Source organism: Mixophyes fleayi, chromosome 8, assembly GCF_038048845.1.
Source record: "Mixophyes fleayi isolate aMixFle1 chromosome 8, aMixFle1.hap1, whole genome shotgun sequence".
NCBI lineage: Eukaryota > Metazoa > Chordata > Amphibia > Anura > Limnodynastidae > Mixophyes > Mixophyes fleayi.
Genome location: NC_134409.1, coordinates 132872098 through 132894838, shown reverse-complemented (window position 1 = coordinate 132894838; position 22741 = coordinate 132872098). Strand labels below are relative to the sequence as shown.

Sequence of the window (22741 nt, the reverse complement as noted above, 5' to 3'; positions counted from 1 at the left end):
GGTGAAGAATATGTAGGCCGAGCATGTGTATATAGTCGTTTGGTGCAGAGGGGAAAGGTGGTGTTGCCCATAGCAACTAATTGTATGTTTAAGCCATTATGGTAATATCACTCAAGTGTTTGAAATGGTGACTTGGTGCTAAAGCACTAACTCAGGGCAATGAGCACTCAGTAGTAGTGATTGTAGAGTGTTTTTTTCCGGCTGCACCCACTCTTTGGAATTCTCTCCCTCACACAATAAGACTCTCCTCTGGTCTACAAACTTTCAAGCGTTCTCTGAAAACCCACCTCTTCAGACAAGCTTATAATATTCCTCAACCACCCTCTTAACCTCACTACATTACCCTGTTACGACCCGTTACACAATTTCACACAAGACAACTACCCCCTGACCAACATTGTTGTTTGACAGGATCATTTAGCTTTTACCTTTGCAGCCTGGCTGGGCCGAAATGCAAAATGTAGACTTGGCCTTAGCCTCACGTGTCAAACTCCCATTGTCCCATAGATTGTAAGCTTATGAGCAGTGCCTTCTCACATCTCTGTCTGTTTTACCCAGTTTTGTTTATTAGTTTACTGTGTTTGTCCCCAATTGTAAAGTGCTACGGAATATGTTGGCGCTATATAAATAGATGATGATGATAATTACGATGTTTCCGTGATTTAGCCGTTAACGACTACCCCTCCCCCGTCTCCTGTTTTTATCGTGCGTGTGACACTACTATAAGGATTTTCTCAAAAGTTGAGAAAAATTACAACATACCTGTTTGCTAAGGAGTGGCTTAGTGGTTAAAAATACAAGAATTCCAATTCATTGAGGGATTATTGATTTTTGACAATAGATGGTGAATTGAGACACTGATATTATTCCTAAATAATTCTGCGTTCAGTGCTGTATAACATCTGAAAAGAACATAATTATTTCTGGATATAGATGTTGTTTGCATTTAATGTTGTCCTCTTGCTGAATAATTCTACAGAGCATTGATATTGTGTATTTCCCCCCCAGTCTTTGGCTGCAGTGTCTCCAGCCTGTCCCAGCTCTTAGCAGACCCCTGCCCATGTAACAATGAGCACATTCATACTTAGCTGGTGTTTGCACTTATTAAGAAAACAGTCGCCTGTCTCTGCTCTTGACTTTAATCTTTAGAAGTCTGTGTTACTGATCATCATCACCATTTATTTATATAGCGCCACTGATTCTGCAGCGCTGTACAGAGAACTCGCTCACATCAGTCCCTGTCCCATTGCAGCTTACAGTCTAAATTCCCTAACATACAGAGAGAGAGAGAGAGAGAGAGAGACTAGGTCAATTTTTTTAATAGCAGCCAATTGATGTGCTGCCTTTTCCTCCTCTAAGGCGGTTTAATTTCTATTGTTTTGGGAGAAGAATGAAACCTGAACCCAAACCGCAATGTTGTCCGGTCTGGTCATTTCAATATGTCTGTGTCTTAAAGATTTTGATTTGCAGAATTTCACTCCAGTAACAATCAGATGTACTGGAATAGGGATGGAATCTATGATACGGCGAAGATAGGGCCCATGACACCCCGACACTGAAATAGATATGACCCATGAAGATGAGTTATTGTAATCCAGTGCAACTCTGTTAAGAATACATTTTTGCCTCCCCCTGTCCATAACATACAGCTGAATTCCCTCCGACATCTTGAGGACAGTGTCTTGATGTCCCAACAGGTCAAAAAGCTGAAACTGCAGTAACTCAAGTTACTGTGACATCACTAACCCCGCCCCTTTGTGTATATTCACCAATCCACACAGTGCATGTCTGCAAAGCTGTCAGTCACTCTGTGTGTTTGTGTTGGAGAAGAACCTCCCTTCTAGTAGTATGGCAGCCTTGTGAATTGTAGCGAAAGAAAGCCTTTATATGTTTGTTTTCTGTGTGTGTATATATACGCGCACCAACACATAAGATCAGTTGTGCATCTGAGCTCATTGGCCAGTATGTGAACCTGACGATTGGCTACTCTTGGCATCAGAATACTTTCTGCAGTGTATTCCATCCACTAGAGTGCTCTCTGCGGCGTGTCCCGGCCCCTAGAGTGCTCTCTGCGGCGTGTCCCGGCCCCTAGAGTGCTCTCTGCGGCGTGTCCCGGCCCCTAGAGTGCTCTCTGTGGCGTGTCCCGGCCACACTTACACTCCTGAGATAACAAGTTATTGTGTTGTTGATGCCCTACTGCAACTCTTTTTGTGTATCTTTCTAGCTTACACCAGTGACTGAAAGCCATGTCATTGTATCATCTGGCAGAGGTGTTTAGTTTTGATGCTCTGTGGTAGAGCTCGACTGTGCTCTCCACACTCTGTGCTACTGTAACCAGAGTATCCCAGGGCTCTGAAATAAACAGCTATGCTGGATAATTTGTAGACATTACTGAAAAGCACAGAGTGGAGGGATTAAAAAAGAAAAATGTGTATTTAGTAAATGCTACGGGAGGGCGTGTGCAATTAAATAGATTAAAATAATCTGAAGGTAGGAAACCCATTAAATAAATACAGTCGGTTTATACATTGTAATTCTTTCCATATATTTACTCTTTTATTTTTAGATACTGTCAGTTTCTGTCTCTATCCGGCATGTAAAGAGTTACATTTGCCCGTTTCCTACTTAAGAAACCCACTTAGTACACTAATGTAGCATCACAGTAAATAAACAGTCCGTATGCACAGGATAGCCCAGAGATGTGTCTTTAATTTCTTCCAAAAGCATAAAATCAGATTACATGTGAAGGGTAAGAAGGTTATCTCCCCTCAATGTTTATTTCCATGTAGGAACTTGTGTTTTTTGGTTTGGCGTCCTCTCTGTGATGTCTTTAGATGCCGTAATGTACAAACTAATCAGCCAAAGTGCGTTCAGCGTCCGCAGCCACAGAACATAGTAACTGTGTAGAGAAATAATATCACACAGGACAACCATACTCTAAAAAGAAATGTATTGCTTCTATCACTAGATTTAAATGCATGTCTTCAAATGATAAATGAACTGAGCACAGATTACAGTCAATTCATTTTGTTGTTTTGACGCAAAATGTATATTTTTATTTTTTATATTTTTCAGAAATGCAAAATAAAGTTTCACCATATGACATAAGATCCTTTTGTGCCTTTTAAATCTTTAAAGCATTTTAAAAATTTGTTTTACAAATGAATGAAGCCCTCACTTATTTTAATTTATGATAAAATTGTGATGCGTTTTATACCGTATAATCATTTATTCTTAATTTATGTCGCATACATTTCCATTCATGTTTATAAAAATTTGATTGGTTCGCAAAATACATATTTGGTATTGGGCAGCAATAAAACTTTTAAAACCTCTCAAATACCTAATACTGAGCATTTGCCAACAGCCAATAACAAGTGGTTATTGAGCACAGTTCAGTGTGAATTGATGACCTGAAGATACACATCTATGCAATTATTGTGCAGACCACACGAGAAACAACCATTTGGTCAGATATTGCATTAGTGGCTACGATCCCACAATTTACCAAAACACATCGTTTGATTTGGTTTTCTAATCTTCCTAAAAATCACGATCAACGATGGAACGATGTCGAGCAAATGTGGCAGTGTGTACGCACTCAGGACCAGCCGCGTAGGCAGATATCTGTAGAGTGTACAGAGTCACCATCTTTTTCAGCAGATGGTTATGAGAGATGAAGATCACAGATCTGAAGGTAAATCATGTAGGTGTGTACACATGAATCGGCATGATCATCCGGACTTTAAATCGTTGGTGAAATCGTTACGGAAATTTGAATGCAGCTAGCACACATTGAATGGGCCATGTACAAATGGTCAAGTGGTCATTGACAGACAGCGGGTTCTAAAATAATCAGTACAACCTAAAATCTATTTGAATATGCATTGTTTGTTTTGTACGCGGTACAATTAAACAAAGAACAACTTGGATTTTTTTTTTTTTTTTTTTTGCAGTCTCCTTATAACAAAATACCTTTTTAAATGATGTTCTCCCCGTATATAGTAGAATTGGAATTGTGTGGTTTGGTGCCTATTGGAGCAGCGTTGTGTGAACATTCTACGACTCGTTCTCCAATGAACCGTGGCTAAGTCTCCTAAACCACATCGATTTCCAGTGTTTGTGGCTTGTAAAGAAAGTGCCACAATGGCTCAGAAAATTAGAAAACAACATTTAGTATTATCCGAAGATTTGAGTTTCACTGTTTTTGTTTCCCATTTCCTAAAGTATTAGAGGCAGAATCTGTGCCAGAGCATCGTTAGCAAAGCATAGCCTGCTCCTAATTCCCTTTCCATCAAGAGGATTATCTTATTTCAAGGCTGGTAGTCATGGATGGTTGGGGAAAGGAATAACAGCACTGAGGCTGCATGTCAGGAGGGCCTCTGCTTTCAATCAGTGGAGGTCTATTCTGGAATACGTTTTGCTGTTTGAATTAACGGCAGCATACCTCTAGTAAGCCTGTGTAGACATCTGTCACATAACACGGAGCGAGCGCCATAAGTAATATGTTGCGTATTAATGCACAATGAGAAGTCTTCGTGTTGCCGCATTGTTTTAAGAGCACCTCAAGGGTTAAAGTGTATCTGTCTTGACAAACTTTAGTTGTGGGATGAAATAATATTCATAAACGAAGCCTATTACTTTATATTAGTAACCAGTAACGTGACCTGAACCAATATTCCTGGCTCGTCAATTCAGTAGGAACTAGTCACATGATCCAGTATTCATCTGAAAGGCTAATTTCTGATTGGCTCAGCCCAAAAAGTGGCTTCTAGGGAGCCCGCGTTATGTCACTTGCTCCTGGTGATTTGATAGGCTGTATTTTACTGTGCGTTGGTTCAGCCAACACAATCATCATCATTTATTTATATAGTGTCACTAATTCTGCAGCGCTGTACAGAGGACTCGCTCACATCAGTCCCTGCCCCATTGGGGCTTACAATCTAAATTTCCTAATATAGACACACAGACTAGGGTCAATTTGTTATCAGCCAATCAACCTACTAGTATGTTTTTGGAGTGTGGGAGGAAACTGGAGCACCTGGAGGAAACCCACGCAAACACGGGGAGAACATACAAACTCCACACAGGAGTCATGGTCGGGATTTGAACTCATGACCCCAGTGCTGTAAGGCAGAAGTGCTAACCACTTAGCCACCGTGCTGCCTGTCTGGAGACCCAACGATTGCTCAACCCTAATTTAGAGCGATCTCGGTAGGAAAACAGGATATAGTAGAAGAGGTCGAATTTAAAAAGGAGCAAAATTTAAAATATATGTGGGACTGTATTGTCTGACCTTTCTATACTTGTCAGAGCAGCTTCTGTAAATAAGACAATTAATACATGAGTGCTGTCATATTTCTGGGAAAGTCTGGCTCGCATCCTTAGCCATTGACTTTAATCAGCGAATAGACAGCCATCAACGCACAGTATGCGGAAGCAGAATTTGTATTTTTACTTCCATTGCCTGCAAGCGAACACACAGAATTTGTATTAGACAACACATTTACTTTGCTTGTAGTATATAAGGACCTTTCTCACCCTGAGGGATCATCGTTACAGCTCCCAGTAGCTAAGACTGCGATTGTAAAAACGTCCTTGTTTATTGCATTCATAAGTGTGATCAGACGCCTCTTACGTGGAGTTTCAAAACCTTTTTATTTTATTTTACTTCCAAATCCAGTGAAATTTTATGCAAAGAGATGGACGGACCAGATTCATCCGCATTCTCATAATATAAATATAGATTTAAAAACCCCTGTTCCCTATTAATCCACGACGACGCTAAAGTTAGAATTTTTATAGTAAAGCCTGAATTGCGAGCAAAGAAAATATACTTTAAAAATAACAATCTAAAATCGAATGTCACGTAGGAACTGATTCCTTCTGCATTATTTGAGAAGAAGGTTTTGTTTCGCTCCTAATTCCTGTGATAGTCACAGTTCTCTTCTGCAACACTAGTGTTAAAAGATTTACTGGTTGTGAAATCTGCACCTTTAAAATACAATCCGCTTGACCCCCTAGATTTCAATTTAGGAGATTTGTTGTCTCTAAATTGGAGGTAGTTTTATAATCCTCTGGATCCAGTTTTATGTAAAACAAAGATTTGGCCTCTGTACCGGTGTTGGGTCTCTCTCTCATTTATTCCTGTAAAGGTTTCATTTTCTTGTAATCCTTGAACTGCTGTTGTCAGCTCAGGGAAGTTGTTTTGCTGCCTATAAGCGGGTCAGAGAATCGGATGCGTATTATTAGTTATCTGTGTGGTCAGCACAAGGCTGACCTTAAGCTATTGCCTTCTGCTACCGCAGGTCTTATCTTCTTCTGAGTCATGTTTCTTTTTACTCTTTATCTCCAGAAATTTGGAAGATCCTCTGTGAAAAGCGAAACCAGAAGCTGTATACGTTTTTTTTTTTTTTCTTTATTTGTAACGGCTTATTTTATTTTTTTTAACTTCTTTCTAAGATTATTATGTAACAGGTACCAAATTTAAGCCAAACAGGAGTTGGTTCTCTCAGGCCAACATAATGTTTTATTGAGCAGCTCACGTGGGGCTCATTCACACCTCTCTGCTATTAATGCTTTTTTGGGCCACCGCAGACTGCATTATAAATTGGATCAATGGATTCTCATTGGCTTGTTCCCACCATTGCGTTCAAATATTGTCAAAATCTTAGATCACGGCAGTATGTTTTTCATGCGTTGGCGTACGCTACAAGTACGGTAGTTTGTATTTGTAAAATGACATGTATAGCACATGAAAACAAATATTATAAAACACAACATATTGAAATCATGTGTTTTAATGCATTTTTCCATTTTTCCAGCGCATATTTTATGAACGAGCCATTATTTTTGCACTAATAATAATTTGAAGATTGCTTGTTTTCTGGACTCTCTAGAACATTACCCTCTTCCACTTCAAGTTTGATACATACATGTTGAACGGTTTACACTTTTCCAATTAAAGATGAATGCCACCCTGACCCTAAATTAGCGTTAACGCCCCCCTTTTCCTAGCACAGTGGCTGTGGTCCGGTGTTCAGGATCCTCGTTATTTCACAGATGCTCACCGCACTAGTGGCTGTAACAGAGAAGGCAGGAGAAATGTGAACACGTGACCCCCACCCAGTGCTCTCTTGCATTGAGAGGACCAGGTGGAGGCGGTGACAGCTGGCCAATCAGTGCTCTCGGTACAATGGTAGTTGGAGTCCTGGAATTCAGAATTCTCTTGCTTCCTCCGAGAATTAGACATTACAGAAGGGTCCACGGGAAAAGTAGCTAACCCTCCCTCTAAAACCAAAAAACAGGGATCTGGATACCAGCCCCCCACTTTTCTACTAGTTAGCGGAGGACATTTTATCATGCTAATTACAACCAGGGTAGAGCTTTAAAAGAATTACATTGTTAATAATAATAATAATAATAATAATAATAATAATGGACTTTTAGCATTTAACATGGTTTTTTTTATCCTTCGACATGGTGGTTAAGTAGCTGTGAAGTACCTGTTGCTTTGTTTATGGACTTGGAATGGACTGACTGCATTTTAGACGCCCCCCCCCCCCTTCCCCTTCGATTTCTTTTTTTCCCCCCACATACCTGATTCTCCATTTTTACTAACGTTGTGCAACTTCTCTTCCTGACAGGTGCACAGATCATTGATCTGATGATGCTGGTCATAGACGTGACGAAGGGCATGCAGACGCAGTCCGCCGAGTGCCTGGTTATCGGCCAGATCGCCTGCAGCAGGATGGTGGTGGTCTTGAACAAGGTGGATTTGTTGGCAGAAAATAAGAGACAAGCGGCTGTTGATCGGATGACCAAGAGAATGCAGAAGACTCTGGAGAATACGAAGTGGGTACAGTTCTAGAACACATAGGAAATAGAAACATGACCATGTGTTACATCACAAAGAAACTGGATTATTAAAATGGAACTGCACCCCCCCACAATTGATCACAAAATGTTTATTTCCCCCCCCCCCCCACCCCGACAGACAAATATAATGGTTGGAGATGCTGTTCCGCACCCTTGTTTGGGTTCAGTGTTCATTAATGATAGAAGGAGCAGTACCTAGCAGTAGTTTTTCTTTCTTGAGTCATTTTAGCAGGTTGTTATTATTTGTTAAAATGAATACACCTGTTTCAACATTGGTTTCTCTTCCGTGCAATGTTGGTTTTTCTGGTGTTTGGTTTAGGTGTAATTGAATTTCCCCCAAGCTTTGTGGTTAATCTCTTTGACTCTCTGTACGAATGTTCCCAATCAGAGCTCCGGGCGAGCAGATTACGCTCATTGGGAAGTCACTGTTGGCTTTTGGTAAAATTCAATATGTACCAGAGAGGCTGAAACCCATCGAGATTCCTCAGTAATCCAGCAATGTTCTGCTTCTTCTAGAGCAGCAGAAACCTAACCTCTTACCACCGGGGGATTGGAAGAGTGAGCTATGGGTGTGATGTCCCCACACAGTAAATAATAGATTTATTTAAATTTCATTTAAACTTGGAAATGTTAATTTTCAAATGTAAAATAGAAACATGAATTGAACAATTCAACTATAAGCGTGGTGGTGTTTTCCCTCCCATTCCATCCAAAACAGCAGAAGACATGGTTCTTGAGCATCTCTTAGCCATTGTTCACCTGGAGCAAAAAGGTGAAATGACAAAGCAGTTATGGTTGCTATAAAATCATGACCCTGTACAGAGCATTTGTGTTACCTAGAGGGACAGTAAGCCAGTAAGTCACACTCCACCTCCACAGTGCTCCTTGTGATGCTTGGTAGAAACTACTGAAGCATTATGGTTTAGAGTGTCTGCTTCCAACAAAGGAATGGGGCATATGACGTGATGGAAAGACCTTTTAAATGATTGTTATTCACGGTATATTATTATTAAGCTCTAACTAACAATAGTGAGTTTATCTTTACTGTCTATGTAAACTCCACTTTCTTTTTTAATATTTTCTGGTTTCATGAGAATGCAGCAGATCCATTCACTAGAAACTAGCGACAGCACTCAGGCTCTTTGAACCTAATGAATTGGGCAAATGGATATTTGTTTCACCCAGTAGTTCCCAAACATTTTGGTAATATTGGGGGACAGTTTATAAAAAAACAAAACCAAAACAAAACATGGATTACAGTGGAGCACCATACACCAGTATATTACAGTCTGGACAGTATGTTGGATTGTAAAGGTAACATATACAATTTACATTTACATAGCCCCATGCCACCGTATACACTGATCAGCCACAGCATTACAGCCACCTGCCTAATATTATGTAGGTCCCCCTCGTGCTGCCAAAACGGTTCTGCACCGGCGGAGCATGGACTCCACAAGACCTCTGAAGGTGTCCTGTGGTATCTGGTACCAAGGGCTAGATTTACTAAACTGTGGGTTTGAAAAAGTGGAGATGTTGCCTATAGCAACCAATCAGATTCTAGCTGTCATTTATTTAGTGCTCTCTACAAAATGACAGCTAGAATCTGATTGGTTGCTATAAGCAATATCTCCACTTTATCAAACCCGCAGTTTAGTAAATATACCCGTAAGTGAACACACGTTATTTTAATACATTCTACCTTTTATATCTTGGTTCTAGATTCCATGGATCTCCTATTATCTCTGTGGCTGCAAAACCGGGGGGCCCGGAAGCAGCGGAGTCGGAGACTGCTCAGGGAATCTCGGAGCTTATGGAGGTGTGTATAGGATCAGTGTTATACGTGTGTACGGTGTTGTGTGTTTTATTTCCTATCTGGCTTTTTCTGTCTTTCTGGCCCCAGTACATGGACATATATCTGCCACTCTGTCCAGTTTCACACTGTACATTGAGGCCTACGTGATCACTGGTGATGACCACAGCTCCACTTACAAGTGGCCACACGTGGACTGAACAAGCTGCTTGTCAGCAGCGCTGGGTGATCAAATGATTGGCCAATTTGGCTGCACACGGAATGACTGGAGCCTGTTGGTGAGGTTTAAAGATGATCGCACATAAAAACTGATAGTGTTCATCTGTGGTCGTTTGTCCATATTTACCAGCTAATGATCTGACTAAAGGTAATTTTAGGGCTAATTGTCCGATATTGGCTGCGTTTGTTGCCAGCAGTAGTCTCGCCCACGCGGTTGCTTGTATCCACTTTACTTTGTGACAAATTAAAATCATTATTACTTGGCTTTTGATGGGCAAATGTGGATTATTTTTGAATACCAACATTTTTATTTTGTTGTTCCACTTTTGTCAAACAAACGTGACCTCATTGCAGTTTTGTATATACATGTAGTCTACAAACAAACGTGGCAATTAAGCAGCACAAGAGCGTGACTGGCAGTGTAGGAATCAAAGGAAAATATCATCATTTTTGTCTTCTCAAATAAATATATAATTTGGCACCTCTGTAAAGATATAATTATTGTTTTTTCTCGTTATGGGATAGAACATATCTCGGTGAGTGTGTGTATTCAAAGTCTTCTCCTTCAAAACCATCTTTCTGCTTCCTGTTCGCTTCTAGAATAAGTTATTACTTTCGGAAGATCCATTGCACTATTCCATTTTGAGAACTATGGGGCCTATTTCGGAGATATCTGCTGCTTTCCCACTGATTTTGAATGCAAAAGCAGTCCCCATGGGGGAACTTGAGCCCGATGGTTAACGCCATCTGAATTACACCTACATACATCTCCTCACTGGTCTCAAAATATTTCCCGACTCGACACCTCCGTTCTGCACAAGATCTGCGTCTCTCATCCACTCTCATCACATCTTCCCATTCTCGGTTACAGGACTTTTTGCGGGCTGCACCCACTTTGTGGTATTCCCTCCCCCGCACAGTAAGACTTTCCTCTAGTCTTCAAACCTTCAAGCGTTCTCTGAAAACCCACCTCTTCAGACAAGCTTATAATATTCCCCAACCAGCATCTTAATCTCCCTAGGTTACCCTATTATCACCCTCTACACAGCAAGACAACAACCCTCTGACCAACATTGCCACACACACAGCCCACTCAATACTTTACTTTTACCTTTGCATTCTAGCTGGTCCAGTGTGCAATATGATGTAGCACGTGCCCTTGTGTTTCAAACTCCCATTGTCCCATAGATTGTAAGCTTGTGAGCAAGGTTGTCTTACCTCTCTGTCTATATGTATTACCCAGTATTGTCTTATTTATGTTTGTTCCCAATTGTAAAGCGCTACGGAATTTGCTGGCGCTCTATAAATTGATGATGATCTGAAGTTGCTGTTAGACATTGAAGCCTATGGGGAAGAATATTCCGGTAGAGGGATCTTCGGATCCCTTACCGCAGCTCTCCTGCTCTCCCCTCCGGTCACTGTCGCAAAGGTGGCCACTTTCAGGTGGTGACTAGAAGAGATAGGTGTTTGCCAGGACAGCCGTTTATCGTGACTGCTGTTCCGGCAGAATACTTTTAATACTCCTGTTCTCATTGCGGTAAGGAATTGAAATTATCGTACCAAGAAGACGGTGTTTGTTAAATATGCCCCTATGTCTTACAGAAGTTACAGCGTAATTCTTCCCTTCTCTTCGCTACCACAGGACTGTGGTCAGGGGCTTTGTGCAGGGCTGTAACTTAGTATTTGGTTAAAACTGAGGACAAGTGGGGGGGAGAGAGAGGTTCTTCCTCGCCCCAGGCACTAACATTTGAAGTTACGGCTCTGGCTGTGCGGATCTGACCAAGTCAGCCCATGCCGTGGAATCCAGTCATTTACAGTCTTCAGACACGTTTTCTAAGACTTATCTCTTTCGTTTTGTTTTCCGATAAGGATCTCAGATCTCGCATAGTGATTGCCGGGTCTGGCTTCTTTCTCTGACGGTCCTGCCCGGACTGTCCCTGGGGTTTCTAGAACCAGCGAGGCTTGGAATCAATAAGTGTTTTTCAGTAAATTCCACTCTGGAGTTTTGAAGCTTTGATTTTGAAATCTCTCCTCCCAATTTCTAGTCTGCAGAGTGTTTGGTGATTATGTTGTGTTTTTTTTTTTTTAGCTAAACACACTGCTTATTTATGGAATGTGCAAAATGACTACACATTTTATTATGACAGATTTGGGTTCTTATTAGGCAATGCATAGCAAAATGGATAACAAAATGGAATATTTATATTTAAAGCTAGGCTTTATCTATTTAAGTGCTGTATTTTATTTTGCTGTAAATGTTCCTATTATATTCTCACAGCCGCATAGCAATCCTACTAGACCACCCTCGTCCTATCTTCTTTACATATATGTTCCTGAAATAGTCTGAGCTAATGTCAAAATATTTTTATCTTTAGACATTCACCCCTCGTCCGTGAGAAACTTTGCGGTGGAGACTAGACAGAAATCCCTGCTCATTTTTTTGGGGTGCAAAGAAAAATGAGCAGGGATTTCTACCGTAATTGCCAACAATGTGGTGTGCAGATATCGCGCTGCACACATTGTCAGTAATTACGGTAATTTGAATGCTCCCCTTAATCTGAACGCTTTAGTTCCCAGCCTGCCCCTCAACCATTATGACAACCTGGTAGAAAACTTCAATTAATTTGTTTTTAGAGTTTCATTAGAGGAATTGCTAGTTAGGTTATGAGACATACTATATTAAAAGTTACGCAGAGGTGGAGTAGGCCGTTAAAGTGTACCCGTTAGTTAAGGCAGCCATTGTATGGGCGGGACCAATATTCATTGGTTGTATCTGCAGCCTATGAATCCATTAGAAACCTGTGACATCACTGAGGTAAAAGTAGCCATCTTGTTGTAGGCTTCAAGCAAAATAATTATAAACCATCTTTCCCCTCATAGCAACGTTATGGAAAAAGTATATAAGCTGTTCTAATGCGATAAATTGGAGTGTTTTTTTTTTCATTTTATATAGAATTTGTTAAAATTTTTATCTTAATGCTAGTTGTTTAATGTGTTCCCGTCAGCTACTCACAAATGAGGCAGTCATTTTGGGGTGTTGGAGAGAATAAGCCTGTAGATTTAGTGCGGTACATCACGTGTTATTGGTTCCTTGTGAATCTATAGCCTATATTCTCCACAAAGAAGGTAGTTCTTCTGTGAGATGAACCAATATTCCTAGAAAGAAGATTACCCATTTAAAGGCAAAATCATGCACTTGGGTCTCAAAGTCCCAAAGGCTAAATATAGTATTAATGACACTATAATGGAAACTACTGAGGAGGAAAGGGATCTAGAAGTCACTACTTTAGGTGACATAAAGGCAGGTAAGTAATGTAACAAAGCAATGAGGAAGGCAAGTCAGAGGCTTGGTTGTATAGGGAGAGGAATCAGTAGCAGAAAGAAGTAATAATGCCACTGTATAGGTCATTGGTACGGCCTCATCTAGAATACTGTGTTCAGTTCTGGAGGCCATATCTCCAGAAGGATATAAATACATTACAAACTGTACAAGGAATAGCAACTAAAATGGTGCATGGCCTACAGCACAAAACTTACCCGAAAAGATCTTAATATGTATAGTTTGGAGCAGAGAAGGGAAAGAGGGGACATGATAGAAACTATCATATATATCAGGGGTTATAACAAGGTGCAGGAGGGAAACATTCTACAAAGGAAGAGAAGTATTAGAACACGAGGACATGTACTGACACTGGGGGGAAGAGAAGTATTAGAACACGAGGACATGTACTGACACTGGGGGGGAAGTAGGTTCAGAGGAAATTACTTCACATAAAGAGTAGTGAATAAGTGGAATAGGCTCCCATCAGAGGTGGTAGAGGCTAATACAGTAGAGCAATTTACACATGATTGGGAAAGACATAAGGATATCCTTACAAAGGATCAAATAGGGTTTGAGGTTACCATAGGTTAATAAAACAATGGGCAGACTAGATGGGGCAAGCGGTTCTTATCTGCCGTCAAATTCTATGTCTCTATCGCTATTGGTAATTTTGTGCTAAGTTCTTTTTTGTACTCTCAATGAATCCTTATGCTTTTCATCTCTACCGTCTTCCAGCTCTTAAAGTCTCAGGCCTACCTCCCCCGTAGAGACCCCTCTGGGCCTTTCCTCATGGCCGTCGACCACTGTTTCTCCATCAAGGGCCAAGGCACTGTGATGACAGGGACCATCCTCTCTGGATCCGTCAATCTCAATGATAATGTGGAGATCCCAACGTTAAAGGTAAGAGTCCTTCCACCACTAGTGGGCAGTATTGTACCAGCAGATACCTCTTCATGCAGATTTAAAGGGGGCTTGTTGCCACTGGGAAAGTTACAATATTTGTATAGTTTCCAGGATATCTAGTCTTGTAAACTACTTTGTTTATTTTTTGTGTCTTATTTTTTTTGCTATTGTTATAATATTGCAATATTGCATTCAGCTGTATCGGTGTATAAAGATATATTTACCTAGCTTGAAAAGCAGTTTTAAGGTGACTTATTGATTAAGATGGGAAAAATCTGAATTAAACAAAATACATACACTTTAGTTAGGTAAATGGGAAATAAAGTGGTTTTATTTGTCATTTTTTAAATTACCAGGAAACAACCTTCTATTTTTTTTTTTTTTAAAATGTAATTATACGTTGATATTTGTATCTGTTTGGCCTCCGTACATCAAGAAAGTTTCCGTAACAATCAAACTTTTATCCAGCTCCCACATTACTGTTTCTGGTTGTTTATAAAAGATATCATAAAGAGAGAACCTATTCCATGTTTTGTTTAATAGTAATATTTACGAGACGATGGTTGATGACCTCTGACATCGGTTTGGTCATCTCGCCCGCGTGATGAATCCGGGGTCCACTGGCGCTTACATGGTTAGAGATATTGAGAGTATATAAAACTCCATGACTCATTATAGCTGGGGAGGAAACAGACTTCACAACACGAGTCTGAGACTTGATCTGACCTCAGTATTTACCAAACACTCCGGGGCTGTGACTGACAGGTCGTTCCCACGGGGCATTGGGACGCAGCGTTTTAAAAAAAAGAAAGCGTTTTAAAAAGAAAACAAACCAGCACCTTCGTCCGTGGAAAGTGGTTCTCTGGTTTTCTCAACATTGGCTAATAGAGTCTGACACTGTTGACCGATTGAACCTGTGGAAGGAAAGGTCATCACAATTTTCTCTCTCCCCATCTACCACCTACAGTGAAAGCACGCCGGGCCATACAGACGGAGCATGCCCAAACGTTTTCTCCACAAGCACCCTCTTATCTATAAACGTTTACAGAGTATGCCCAATAGAGTTTTTAAAAAATGCCCCTAAAACATCATCATCATCACCATTTATTTATATAGTGCCGCTAATTCCGCAGCGCTGTACAGAGAACTCGCTCACATCACTCCCTGCCCCATTGGAGCTTACAGTCTAAATTCCCTAACATACACACACAGAGAGAGAGAGAGAGACTAGGGTCAATTTTTATAGCATCCAATTAACCTACTAGTATGTTTTTGGAGTGTGGGAGGAAACCGGAGCACCCGGAGGAAACCCACGCAAACACGGGGAGAACATACAAACTCCTCACAGATAAAGCCATGGTTGGGAATTGAACTCATGAGCCCAGTGCAGAGGTGCAGAAGTGCTAACCACTGAGCCACCGTGCTGCCGATATACAGTCCAATCGCTGTTGCATTTAGCCGTACTGATGCCGGCATAGTCTTCGTCCAACCGGATCAACCCAACGCTTTTTTGGCTGTGAAAGTTGTAAAATGTATGGACACCATAATATCGAAAAGTTTCCGAAGTTCCCAGTTATATCTAAAAACCAGGTAGCTCAGTATGTCTGTAGACTATTAAGCTATATTATTTTATTTTTTATTTTATTTTTTCTTTTGTATATTAAATTTTTTGAATTTACAGTACACACATTTAAGTATTTAACAGTCCTTAGAACACATGAACTTGTCTGATAATCCTCAGGGTGTACTTGTTGCAGGTTGATAAACTGTAACTTTAGACTTTGTATAGTTATGTACTTGTAACCTTTGTTGAATGTACCGGAGAGGGACAGATGTTGTTTCCACAACACAGAGGAAGCCCATATTAATGTAGCGGTTTCCAACTGAATACAAACTAGACGCATGGATGGTGTGACATTGGGCAGCATTGCAATCAGCGTTTGCTCTTTCTTTTTAATTCCCACTAAAAAGCACCAATGTCTCCCAGCTAAAGAATGGAGTAGGATTTAATAGTATGAGCGTGCACGGTGCACAATTATTTTGGATTGTATTTACGCACGGTGCCAGTTCTAATTACAGACCACCTCCAAACCCGGCACCTAGATCGTGCGTCAGGGCGGTGTGCGGTAGAGAGAGGCAACTACACAACACAGACCTGTAAATGAATTGCTTAATAACAGTGAATTGGTAGATTTTTCTTAACCTAGAGTTTGTGTATTGTATTTTTATTTGCAATTTGTGTAAAATTTTGTGTTTTTAAAAACCAACCCCAAAATACACAATAAATGGCATATGTTTCACAGCATGAATTAAAAAAAAACCCCCCAAACACTCAGAAATGACAGCCATACTAAGTAGGTCATTGACCTCCAGGGCTTGTATAACAATCAGCCAGCTAGCCTATAGCCCTATTCTAAATATAGTCTATCTATTATAACTTATTTGTAAATATGTCTGAGCATAGAGCATGTACCTTTACCAATAATGTAATTTCCCTCTTGATTGTACATTCTGAGTCCTCTTAATTACCCCAATCTAACTAACCAAGAGATATAGGAACAGAAGCCATTTAAAGTTCTTACTTAATCACAAACATCCTAAACTTCCTCCCATGGGGACATTTAAGTTAGGGATCCCAATCTCTGTAAACCAATCCTAGAGAGCACAGGATACATTGTCCAGATTCAAATTAATGCACATCTTCATGATACACTGTAGCAAAAACTAAAATAAATAGCTTTATGAGCTTAAGTATGGTACTTAAAATTAGAGATGGTCACTGACCCCCGTGTTTTGGTTTTGGATTCGGTTTTGGATCTGGATTACCGTCGTGTTTTGGTTTTGGTTTTGGTTTTGCAAAACCGCCATTGCGTGTTTTGGTTTTGGTTTTGGTTTTGTTTGGTTTTGTTTTGCTATTTTTTGGGAAAATCCATGTTTTTGGGCCTAAATTAACCCAATTTAGTGCTCCAACTGTTTTAGAGACAAGTAATCTAATTGTTGAGGTAATAAATCATCCAAAAAAACAGTTTAATTCTTCGTTGGTAGGCCTATTCTACACACAAAACAGATTGTCTTCCTCTCCATCTATGCATATTGGCAATGCAGCCATCGTCTTTGAATGTATATTACACCCTACACTTATAGTTAAATATGTAAAGAAATGGAAAAAGCCAGTTTGCTTTCTGTCTCTCAAGGCCCCCCTCCACTTGTATAAAATAGCAAAAAATTCAGCCATTATAGACTGTACAATATTAATTGACATGGAGAAAGCCAGTTTGGTTTCTGTCTCTCTAGGCCCCCCTCCACTTGTATAAAATACTAAAAAATTCAGCCATTATAGACTGTACAATATTAATTGACATGGAGAAAGACAGTTTGGGGTCACTCTGTCTCTCTAGGCCCCCCTCCACTTGTATAAAATACCAAAAAATTCAGCCATTATAGACTGTACAATATTAATTGACATGGAGAAAGCCAGTTTGGTTTCTGTCTCTCTAGCCCCCCCTCCACTTGTATAAAATACTAAAAAATTCAGCCATTATAGACTGTACAATATTAATTGACATGGAGAAAGACAGTTTGGGGTCACTCTGTCTCTCTAGGCCCCCCTCCACTTGTATAAAATACCAAAAAATTCAGCCATTATAGACTGTACAATATTAATTGACATGGAGAAAGCCAGTTTGGTTTCTGTCTCTCTAGGCCCCCCTCCACTTGTATAAAATACTAAAAAATTCAGCCATTATAGACTGTACAATATTAATTGACATGGAGAAAGACAGTTTGGGGTCACTCTGTCTCTCTAGGCCCCCCTCCACTTGTATAAAATACCAAAAAATTCAGCCATTATAGACTGTACAATATTAATTGACATGGAGAAAGCCAGTTTGGTTTCTGTCTCTCTAGGCCCCCCTCCACTTGTATAAAATACTAAAAAATTCAGCCATTATAGACTGTACAATATTATGAAAAATGGACAAAGCCAGTTTAGGGTCACTCTGTCTATGACACCCTACCCTTAAGGATAAATTGCCCTAACAGCAGCCTTTCAAGATGGTATGTGATATGGAAATGCCACAAGTCCCTTTCCTCTTTGGGGGTAGATTGCACCCTACACTTACATAGAAAGTTTTAAAAAGATGTTATCGGCATCATCTTCAGCTTCATCCTCACCCTCATCAGTGTGTACGTCATCATCACAGACTATCAATTCATCGCCGCTTGAATCCGCCATTAGAGAACAGTCAGTGCTTGGATGTCTTGGATGGTGAAGGCCTTCCTCGTGGAAGATGTAGTTCATTTTTATAAACATCATTTTCTCCACATTTTTGGGAAGTAACCTTCTACGGCGATCACTGACTAAGTTCCCTGCTGTGCTGAACACTCGTTCAGAGTACACACTGGAGGGTGGGCAGCTTAGGTATTGCAAAGCAAGTTTGTACATGGGTTTCCAAATGGCTTGCTTTTCTTCCCAGTAAGGAAAGGGACTGTCTGACATTTCCATATCAACTACCTCTTGAAAGTAATCCTCCACCATCCTTTGCATGTTTATACTCATATTGGATGGACTTATGGGCAAAGTGACACTTTTTTTTGAAAAATCCTTCAAACCAGCCCAGATGTTAAATTGTTCTCGTCTGCCCCCTGTGTCTTCCCTGCTTCTTTTTTGGAAATTTAATTTTTTACGAGCAACAGCTTGAGAAAGTGAAGGAGGACACGTCGTCAAGCCGAGGCCCAGTTCAGCGGCCAACTTGCTGAGCAATAGCTCCTTGCAAAAGTTCACATCTCGCTCATTTACAAGTAAAGACTCAATGTAGGTTTTAAACCTTGGATCAAGCACAGTGGCCAAAACGTACTGATCCGAGTTCAAGATCTTAATAACTCGAGGATCATTGTGAAGCGAATTAAGTACTTGATCGACAAGGCCAACATACTTTGCTGAATTGCTTGCTTTCAGCTCCTCCTTCATTTTCTCAAGCTGCTTTTCCAATAGTCTAATTAAAGGAATGACTTGGCTCAAACTAGCAGAGTCTGCACTGACCTCACATGTCACAACTTCAAATGGTTTCAGCACCTTGCACAGCACTGAAAGGATTCCCCACTGTGCAAGAGTGAAATACATCCCCCCTCCTTTCCCAATGTCATGACTTGTGCAATATGCTTGGATGGCTTTGCGCTGTTCCTCCATCCTCTGAAGCATGTACAGGGTGGAATTCCACCGAGTTACCACCTCTTGCTTAAGTTGGTGGCAGGGCAAGTTAAACTGCTCTTGGAGCTGCTGTAATCTCCTACATGCTGTGGCTGAATGCCTGAAATGGCCTGAAATTTTACGGGCCACCGAAAGCATCTCCTGCACCTCACGGTTATTTCGTAGGAAGCTCTGCACCACCAAGTTGATGGTGTGAGCAAAACAGGGAATATGTTGGAAATCACCCAGCTGTAATGCTCGCACTATATTGTTGGCGTTATCTGAAATGACATACCCTGGGGAGAGTCCGAGTGGTATAAGCCATGCATCAATCACATCTCTCAGTTTGCGTAACAAATTGTCAGCCGTATGCCTGTTAGTGAAGCCGGTGATACAAAGAGTGGCCTGCCTGTGACAAATGTTACGTAGTGGTGTACATGCTGCTGCTGTTCCTGCTGGTGAAGGTGAATGACCAACCCAGTGGGCTGTCACAGTCATATAGTCTTTGGTTTGGCCACTTCCACTTGTCCACATATCTGTGGTTAAGTGAACAGTGGGCAGAATGGCATTTTTCAGCGCAATCTCTACATTTTTACACACTTTTTGGTATAGTTGTGGAATAGCTTTACGGGAGAAATGGTGTCGCGATGGAATTCTGTAACGCGGACACAAAACCTCAATTAACTGTGAAAAACCAGCTGCGTTTATTGTGGAGATTGGACGCAGATCTAACACTAACATTGCAGCCATGGCGTCTGTGATTCGCTTGGCGACTGGGTGACTGCTGTCATATTTGCTTCCCCTCGCAAATGATTGTTTCACAGTTAATTGCTGAAATGTAGGACTGCTCATTTTATTCACCTGCCTCTGGGATGACGATTCACCCCCAGCAGCAGCAACAGCAGCAGCAGGACTAACGCTTTCTTCAGAGGAATCAATAATAGTGCCGGAGTCATCCAGCCTTAAGTGGGATGCCGGGCTAACTCCGAGCGCTACTGAGGATATTGATGAGGATGGTGTGGTGGGTGTATTTTGTAGCCGTCGGTATGTCGGTGAGCGGAGGGTCTTAGCTGATGAGGGAGTGCTTGTATTCTTTTGGGAAGAACTTTCAGCTTTTCCCAACACTTTGCCATGAACTCTCGTTAAATGGCGTAACATAGACGAGGTTCCAAGATGGTTAAGGTCCCTCCCTCGACTGACTGTGGCTTCACATACACTACAAATGGCTATACAATTGTTGTCTGGATTTGGGTAGAAATAATTCCACACATAAGAAGTGGATTTTTTTGTTTTATGCCCAGGCATGACAATGGCCTTTTTCTTGTCACGTGCCAGAACTGCTGCCACTGGTGCAGGACTTACACAAACAACCTCATCCTCATCAACATCCTCATTAGCGCCCTCGTCGCCTACACAAATCTCCCCCTCATCCTCTTCTAATTCCAAAGTGGCATCCTCAATTTGGGTATCACCGGCTACACTCGGGCTATTAAGGCACACATCAGCAGAATGCTCACGATTAGACATCCCACTGTTGGATGGACTCTCCACAGGGATTGTTGTCATTTGTGAATCAGAGCAAATATTCTCCTGTAATGCCTCACTGGTATCTTGCAGCTCAGCTTTGACGCGTAACAGTAGTTGTGCACCAATTGTAGCCTGGGTAACTTTTTGGGATCTGCCACTAATAGCCAAAGGTGAAGGCCTCATTCTCTCTTTGCCACTGCGTGTGTAGAATGGCATGCTTGCAATTTTTTTTTTATCGTCACTTAACTTTTGCTCAGTTACACTTCTTTTTCGCTTCAATACAGTAAATTTTTTTTTGGTTTTTGTTTTTTGCACTAATTTGAAAACACTCTGTTGTTTGACATCGCCTTGGCCAGATGACGTACTGGGAACACTAACATCAGGACTGGTGACAGAACCTGGTTGCTCATTTAGATCATATGTGGACTGCTTTGAATCCATTCTGAGCGCAAACCACTGAGGAGTGCTAAAAATTATTGAGTAGATACTGCTGACAGATATGACTTTTGACAGCCAGAAATATTAATGCACAATTAGGGAGGACACCCCAAAAACACTGAGGAGTGCTAAAAATTATTGAGTAGATACTGCTGACAGATATGACTTTTGACAGCCAGAAATATTAATGCACAATTAGGGAGGACACCCCAAAAACACTGAGGAGTGCTAAAAATTATTGAGTAGATACTGCTGACAGATATGACTTTTGACAGCCAGAAATATTAATGCACAATTAGGGAGGACACCCCAAAAACACTGAGGAGTGCTACAAATTATTGAGTAGATACTGCTGACAGATATGACTTTTGACAGCCAGAAATATTAATGCACAATTAGGGAGGACACCCCAAAAACACTGAGGAGTGCTAAAAATTATTGAGTAGATACTGCTGACAGATATGACTTTTGACAGCCAGAAATATTAATGCACAATTAGGGAGGACACCCCAAAAACACTGAGGAGTGCTACAAATTATTGAGTAGATACTGCTGACAGATATGACTTTTGACAGCCAGAAATATTAATGCACAATTAGGGAGGACACCCCAAAAACACTGAGGAGTGCTAAAAATTATTGAGTAGATACTGCTGACAGATATGACTTTTGACAGCCAGAAATATTAATGCACAATTAGGGAGGACACCCCAAAAACACTGAGGAGTGCTACAAATTATTGAGTAGATACTGCTGACAGATATGACTTTTGACAGCCAGAAATATTAATGCACAATTAGGGAGGACACCCCAAAAACACTGAGGAGTGCTAAAAATTATTGAGTAGATACTGCTGACAGATATGACTTTTGACAGCCAGAAATATTAATGCACAATTAGGGAGGACACCCCAAAAACACTGAGGAGTGCTACAAATTATTGAGTAGATACTGCTGACAGATATGACTTTTGACAGCCAGAAATATTAATGCACAATTATGGGGGACACCCCAAAAGCGCTGGGGAGTGCCAAATATGAAGAAAAAATAATAAACCTCTATCCTCCTCTCTGCACTAGCGATTTTGGTTAGAGCAATTGCAAGAACAATATGGTATTCTCTGTCCCTGCTCTAATTAGCCTATGACTACACCCTGCTCTCTCCCTCTGTCAAATGGCGATGGATTGCTGTGGAGGCGTGTATTTATAAAGTTGAAGTATCGCGAGAACCGAGTCCCGAGATCCGACGACGTCACAATGACGTTCGGCCTCGATTTGGATTCGGAATGGGCGGGAGAGTACCGAGCTGCTCAGCTCGGTACTCGGATACCCAAAGTTCGGGTGGGTTCGGTTCTCGGAGAACCGGACCCGCCCATCTCTACTTAAAATAGACTAGATGGTGTACTATGGGGAATGTTTAATTCTGTGCACACCAGACTTCCTGTTATGCAATTAA

The 22741-nt window shown here is 41.0% G+C and overlaps 1 protein-coding gene across 3 annotated transcripts in view; it reads left to right on the top strand.

The window, feature by feature from the left end:
• The window catches only part of EEFSEC (eukaryotic elongation factor, selenocysteine-tRNA specific), a 122659-nt gene that overhangs the window by 20657 nt on the left and 79261 nt on the right, over window positions 1-22741 (top strand). For all 3 annotated transcript variants that reach the window (XM_075183624.1, XM_075183626.1, XM_075183625.1), the window contains exons 2-4: window positions 7647-7854; window positions 9601-9697; window positions 13968-14132. In XM_075183624.1, the coding sequence (XP_075039725.1) occupies window positions 7647-7854; window positions 9601-9697; window positions 13968-14132 (470 nt within the window). The remainder of the gene's footprint in view (window positions 1-7646; window positions 7855-9600; window positions 9698-13967; window positions 14133-22741) is intronic.